Source organism: Littorina saxatilis, linkage group LG11 (assembly GCF_037325665.1).
Source record: "Littorina saxatilis isolate snail1 linkage group LG11, US_GU_Lsax_2.0, whole genome shotgun sequence".
Classification (NCBI taxonomy): domain Eukaryota; kingdom Metazoa; phylum Mollusca; class Gastropoda; order Littorinimorpha; family Littorinidae; genus Littorina; species Littorina saxatilis.
The window spans coordinates 28,052,082-28,059,540 of NC_090255.1; the positions used below are offsets into that span (position 1 = coordinate 28,052,082).

Below are 7,459 nucleotides of genomic sequence, written 5' to 3' on the forward strand. Positions count from 1 at the left end.
AACATGTGCTTTGCCTAAAAATACTGACCAATCAAATTCATGTCACTATGCTTATAGCCACGCCAAAACAAGTGCAGCAACAGTTTGACACTGGAGCGCAGCTGTCCACGCTTTTTTTATAAACGCACTAAATGCACGGGATTTGAGAGGAGTTTTGCGCTTGGCATTTTCCAAATAAGGGTATCCTACTATGCGAACTACGCTATAATACTACAATGAATTTTCAAACGGCTACACTGGCTTCGTCTTTCCTGATCGAAAGGGGGTGTATTGTTGATATTTGTAGATAATAGACTCTGCATTTTAATGGTCAAATGGCGATTTCGGTATAAAAATGTAGACAAGGACCTTTAATGCCGACAGCTTGACTAAATGTTCTGATATCGCTTCACGCGACTTGTTTAATTATTTCTCGCTGAAATTCTAGGACACAAGAGCTTTTTAGGTGCCTGAGGCATTCGTAAAAGCTCATTAAAAAAATCCAACTTGTTTAAGAGATATTTGCAATTAAACACCCTTCTGGGTCCACACGGACCCACGACCACCGGCGAAGGTTAAGGGAGGTGCAATCTCACACACTATCGCACATTGCTGATGACAAAGACGAGAAAGTGATAAATGTTACAGTAGTAAGCTAGATGAAACACGATCGCGCATTGCTGGTGAAACAGACGAGAGTTTTATATATGTTACAGTTATCAGAGAGGTGCAAGCTGAAATACTGCGGGCATTGCATTGCTGAGTTTTATATTCTACAGTTACCAGAGAAGTACAAGCTTAAGCAGAACCAAAATGACCCCAAACTTGTTTACAAATTACTGACTGGGAGTAAGGATGCTTCGTCCATTTTTGGGACGTAGGTCTAGAATCTATTAAGGTTGAACAAGCTATTTGGGTATCAGGCGTACATTTCGTCTTTCAACTAAAATGTATTTGAGTTGTTCAACCACTTCTACGACATAAGACATAATACATAAGATCATTTATTGTCCATACAATTAATTAAAATGGATCGGAAAATGTGGTTCATCTGCTCTTAAAACAACCAAAACAACATAATAAATTATATGACAACACCTTAAAAGACAAAAAATAAGAACAATAAAACATACGAAGTAAAAACACCCAAAGTACTCTAGACAGGCACTACTCCAGACAGGCACGTCCGCCACATCCATACTGCACACACGCACACACACACACACACACACACACACACACACACACACACACACACACACACACAAACACACATACACACACACTCACACACACACACACACACACACACACACACACACACACACACACACACACACACACACACACACACACACACACACACGGCACGGGCCATGCTTGGGTACTTTGAACGAACTTTAGGATTATTCTTGCGGATATCATAGCTGCAGCACACTGTTCACATTGAACATTCACAATTTTCAAGGCGAAGTGTCCGCATTGAAACGCAACCTCTCACAGAGCTATCCGGACATGCCCGCATTTTGCGGCAGATCTCGCAAGGCCAAGCAAGTTAAGATTTATCGCGCGATTTGGCGGCGCAGGCCGATAGGGCAAGTCGCCTATTACTTAAATGATCTTACCACCGGTAGCACAACTGGGGCTGAGAGAATAAAAAAACAAGAAAGGTAGGTTGTTGGAACGTTTGCTATTGACAAAACAATACATTCACAGATAGTTCGACCCAACGGTCTTTTAAGTGAACAGACAAACAAATATTCACACAAAACTTACCTTGATAGAATCAGTTTTCGCCCACTCGTCAGGAAGCCGAGCGAATGAATGATTGTCGGTTTGGTTTTAGTATGTGTTTGTCTGTTCACTTAAAAGACCGCTGGGTCGAAATATTTGGCAGCAACGTGTTCAATCAGCGCAGCTGCATAACAACCCCAAAAGCGTTTGCACACCAAACAAGTGTTCATGTATGATATAGCGGCGGCCTCTGTTAAAAAGGGCCTAACTCAGAAACGAGAACGGCAGTTTTGCTTACGTAAGGCCAAAAAAAAAAAATTGTCTGTTTAGGGTAACCCGACCGACCCTATCGATTTGGCGCCGACCCAAAAACTTTTTTTTGATTTAAAAAAAAAAAAAAAAAAAAAAGAGGTAAAAATGCTAAAAAGAGACATTTGGCGTTTCTTTCTCTCCCTTTCTCTCTGTTTTATTTATACGTTAGTTTTGAAACATGTATTCATCAAATATAAGAAGTGAATTTACACACACACAAAAAAAACACCAAAAAACAAAAAAACAACCTACCTACCTACCGACCCTACTTTTTTTGGTCATGTTACCCTAAACAGACAATTTTTTTTTTTGGCCTAACCATGACGATGGTTACCGATGGTCTGCGAGTTTGTACTCTCTAACACATGATAGGTACTCTTCCAGTACCTTCCCCTGTAGTTTCACTGCAGAAATGCCTAACACTGAGTTAGGTATTTTTACACCCCCGGCATAGGGGTGTGTATAGGTTTTGGTCGATGTGTTTGTTTGTTTGTGTTCGCATATAGATCTCAAGAATGAACGGACCGATCGTCACCAAACTTGGTGAACAGGTTCTATACATTCCTGAGACGGTCCTGACAAAAATTGGGACCAGTCAAACACACGGTTAGGGAGTTATTGGTGGATTAAGATTCTACAAGGACTTATAGAGGCACATATTAATGGTCAAAGGGAAATAACCTTCTCAGTTGGTGGCAGTGACAATGGTTATTTCCCTTTGACCAACGGGGGTGTTTTTCCTACCTGGGAGGAATTTCTTGTTCTTATGAGCCTGACGATAATTAAGATTAATATGTGAAGTCAACTTCGCTCTGTTTGTGGCATAAAACCAGATTATTCATACAGTGTTTTGTGGAACGTTCCTTAAATTTGGCAGCACCAACAATGATTCTAATGGATTCAATTTGCGACTTCCCCAACTCATCTGAGAACCTCTTGAAACAATTATTCCACACAACATTGCAATAATAAAAACAAATAAGGTAAAATAAATGATTTGCACCTTGCTTCAAGTGATTATCGATTTGGTCTTTATTTATAATATTTTAAACAAGCCGTCAGTACACGACGCGAGTATTAGGTTGTTTAATCGCTTTTACTTACCTGCGTGCGGCTACCACTGCCGATACAAGGGTTTCCATAGTTGATTCCGTAGGGATAAGGGAAGCCAGGCTGGTAGTTAAAACGTAAGCCAGGCTGGAAACCACCAATCTGGGGCGTAGGGGTTCCAAATCCCTGGGGAAAGAAAGTAAATAGACTACTACAAAAGAGAATGTTCTTCAAAGAAAAATCGTAAAATTATCAATTATAGAAATGGAAGAGAGAGAGAAAGAGATACAAACATAAAGATGTAAGGCTGGGCCTTTTCTTACAATCTGTCTTTGGGACAATAAGCAAACACACAAACAAACAAACAAAACACTAGAGAGAGAGAGAGAGAGAGAGAGAGAGAGAGAGAGAGAGAGAGAGAGAGAGAGAGAGAGAGAGAGAGAGAGAGAGAGAGAGAGAGAGAGAGAGAGAGAGAGAGAGAGAGAGAGAGAGAGAGAGTAAGTACAATGTATTCATGCTTTTTTTCATCCGGCCCTCGCCCATTGAGGGTAACTCCAGTAATAACAAGAAGAAATAGAAGTTAAGTTAATGACAATACAATTTACATAATTAACATGTCAAACAATTAAAAAGACATTTCAAAATGCATTATGAATATCAAGCAATGATGAAATAGTATCACGGAATGATTTACTTGTTTCCAAGAGAAACAGCATGTAGAGTTCCTTGAAGGAAGTTTCACTGACTTGCATTTTAATTAAACAGGAATGGAGTTCCACAATAAGGCGCCAGAATAAGAAAGACTTGACTTGTACAGGTCAATTCTAGGGGTTGGGGTAATTAATTTGTTTAGTTTTCTTGAATTATTCAGTTTTAAATTTGAGGCAATGAGTGTAGGTGCATTCCCTGACATAATTCTATGCATCATTGCACCTTTGTTATAGGTAATTCTTAATTTGATAGGAAGAATCTTTAATTTTTGTATAATCAGACGTAGAGAGAGATGCATTTTTGTTAAATAATTAATTTAACAGCTCGTCTATGTAAAGCTTCAAAGTGTTTGCACTTGCAGAGTCCCACACTGTGGACGCATAATCAATAGTTGATTGAATATATGCCTGAAAAAACAGTTTCCGTGTGCGTATGTCTAGACAGTGTTTAATTTTTAATAACTGATATATTTTTTTAGAAGTATTTTTACAAAGTGTATCTAAATGTTTTGACCAAGACAGATTAGTATCAATGGTTATTCCCAACACTTTATGACTATCAACTTCAGTTACATCTTGATTTTGTATTTGTAGTTTAGGAAATCTCGATGATAGATTTTGTCGTTTTAGTCTTCTGGTTAGAAGCATGAGAGAGAGAGAGAGAGAGAGAGAGAGAGAGAGAGAGAGAGAGAGAGAGAGAGAGAGAGAGAGAGAGAGAGAGAGTCAGACAGACAGACAGACAGACAGACAGACAGACAGAAGACAGACAGACAAACAGACAGACAGACAGACAGACAAACAGAGACAGAAAGTACAAAGACAGACAAAACAAAGATACATAACTTCTCAGATTTGGCTGAGAAAATAATTCAGGAGATAAACTAGTGAGTATTCACATCCAAGATTGTAGGAACGATGGCTTACCAGTGACGTTGAAGCAACAACTACAGTGGTTACAGAAAGAAGAACACCAACAGCAGCTACAACAAAAGCTACAATGACAACAACTACCACTGCTGCTGCTGCTGCTAACGTTACGATATTGAAGCCATCCCCTCCATTCCAAAACTGCTTCAACTGCTGCTGGTGTTGTTGTTGCATAACCTTTACTACTACTACTACTACTACTACTACCACTACTACTAATATTACTACTACTACTACTACTACTACTACTGGCAAACGACAACAAAGAGACAACTACAAATACTGCTACTATTATTACACTCCAACTTGCCCTGGCGATCACCGCAAAGAAACCCCGACGATGTTAGCTGAAGTAGATGTATTTGCTGCATATTCCCCCTAGCAACCAGCGTATTTCATGGAAACAAAGCCTTACATGTTCTCGCTTATTTCCGACGATATGTGCAACAATATGTTATGCATCTTCTGCAAACGCGACTCATCGCCTTCGTAGTACTTGTTTATGAACTATACACGTACCTGTACTATGTTCTAAATAAGTGACGAAGTGCCTTTTAAACAATATATGTACACTAGCTCAACAAAGGCAATGATGTCAAATGTTCTGTTACTTAGAATTTACAACAGCATATTTATTTTTGATACAAATATTTGTATAAAGTCAAGGGAAAAACTCCGCTTGTTAAAGTTTCGACATGTCCTAAGCTCACAGACATACGTTCATCTCATTTCAAGTCAATGAAAGGCAATATTGTCAGTTTGAGTACTGCTGACCAGTTTCTGCATTCTTTCACTATCCAAAATGTGGCGTTGAGGCACGACAAATACACCTGGCGGTTGATATTCAATCTGAAAGCAACTTCAAAACGTCGGTATCGAGTCAAAGGTCACCGAGTGGTTCAAGGCGAGTAACTCTCTAATGTACAAACGAATCGCCGATCCATTTCACCAGCAACTTCGTTATCAAACGAAGGCTTTTCGACAAGAAAAATAGAATTGTAGGTGTTCTGTTTTGTTCGTGCAAAGGAACCTGCTTCACGCATGAATACTGTTTTGTGGAAGGTCTTGGCGAGTTGAAAACAGGCATCAGCAGGCTTACGCCGAAAAAGTTTGATTTTTCACTAAACACTACCAACAAAGGGATAGGTAAGTTACACGTACACCTAGTCCAGGATAGCTGAGCTATTTTCACGAGGGACTATTTTTGGGTAGTCCCGAGCATCCTGGACTGGAAAGTGTGTAACCTGTATAATTATAATTAATCTTTCCATAACTACCACTTTTAGTTGGTCCTTCGGGTGATCGTTATAGAGATTCGACTGTACCACTAACAATACTACTACTACTACTGCTGCTCGTGTTACCACCTCTACTACTACCACTACTACGACTACTGATGCTGCTGCTGTTCCTTCTACTACTACTACTACTACTACTACTACTACTACTACTACTACTACTACTACTACTACTACTACTACTACTACTGTCAAATGGGCATTGCAAGACGATAATTATAGTACCTGTGCCAAGATGGCGGGTAGACAGAGAGCGAGCACGACCAGGTACATCATTTTGCTGACAGGTCACTGACAACATGAAAAAGTATTTCAGATTTTCATATTCATAGCTGACTGAAAAAACATATTGGACCTTTCATCACCAGCTAAAAAAAACCTACTAAAACAATTACCGGTACTGGAATAGACTCATGTAAATAGTAAAATAAATATAATTTCACTCACCTTTTCCGAACGAAAGCCAGAAATTGTTTTGATATCAGGTAAGTATGGTATTTATACACCTCAGTTTGTTGTATGCACATGACAATGTTCCAGGATTTATTGGACATATTTTAACTATCTTGCTGATCTATCATCACCTCCTGTATAACCTTTGTCAACATTTGCTACAAGACAAAAAAAGCTTAATATGCCTCACCTCTGCATCCACTACATGCACAACCACCCGTGGTGCCTGCACCATTCTGCTTGCAAACAAGAAAGCTGTGTAAAGCAATATCAAAACATTTAGGTCATCTGACGGCCTGAAACTAAACCCTTAACACTAAACACCTGGGATAAGTCATTGCCAAGACCAGTAAAGATGGCTAACTGAAACCTGAAGACCGAGAAAGGTCACTCTGGTCTTTGCAAAGCATGCGAACATAGGACAAAGGTTTTGCTTTTATGTTGAGCAGATTTTTAGGCTAAACATGAAATACATATCTTTTGGAATTAGGAAACGAATACAATGCAATTGGTATTAAATATGGAATTTGTGTATTTTCATTTCAAGGGGTATTTGATCTTTTAGAATGTGTTTTAATAAACACATTTATTGATTTAAACTTACAAGTTAAAATGCAATCTCACAGTCTTGGCCGTCTCTGAGACTGTTTGACACAAACTAATCAATTTCATTAAAACAAAATTAAAAAAAGGTCGCCACAATGCAGTCTCAACTTTTGTTTAAACGTTGAATGAGGCATCATTTAAGACATTTGTCGACAAAAATAAAGAAACAGAAACAACAACTGGAATAATTATTATGCGAACTTAGGATACGTCCAGTATTCTGGAAACACACACACACACACACACACACACACACACACACACACACACACACCCACACACACACACACACCCACACACACACACACACACACACACACAAACACACACACACACACATACACACACCCACACATACATAAATCACTCTCGTCTCGATTCCAAGTCTAT

The 7,459-nt window shown here is 39.1% G+C and overlaps 1 protein-coding gene across 1 annotated transcript in view; it reads right to left on the minus strand.

Annotated features, from left to right (window-relative positions):
• The window catches only part of LOC138980881 (uncharacterized), an 8,530-nt gene extending 2,052 nt beyond the window's left edge, over positions 1-6,478 (minus strand). Inside the window, exons 1-3 of the mRNA XM_070353754.1 lie at positions 6,458-6,478; positions 6,236-6,301; positions 3,130-3,261 (exon numbers count right to left, since the gene is read on the minus strand). Of these exons, the coding sequence (XP_070209855.1) occupies positions 3,130-3,261; positions 6,236-6,286 (183 nt within the window). The 5' untranslated portion in view covers positions 6,287-6,301; positions 6,458-6,478. The remainder of the gene's footprint in view (positions 1-3,129; positions 3,262-6,235; positions 6,302-6,457) is intronic.
• Positions 6,479-7,459: the final 981 nt, after the last annotated feature.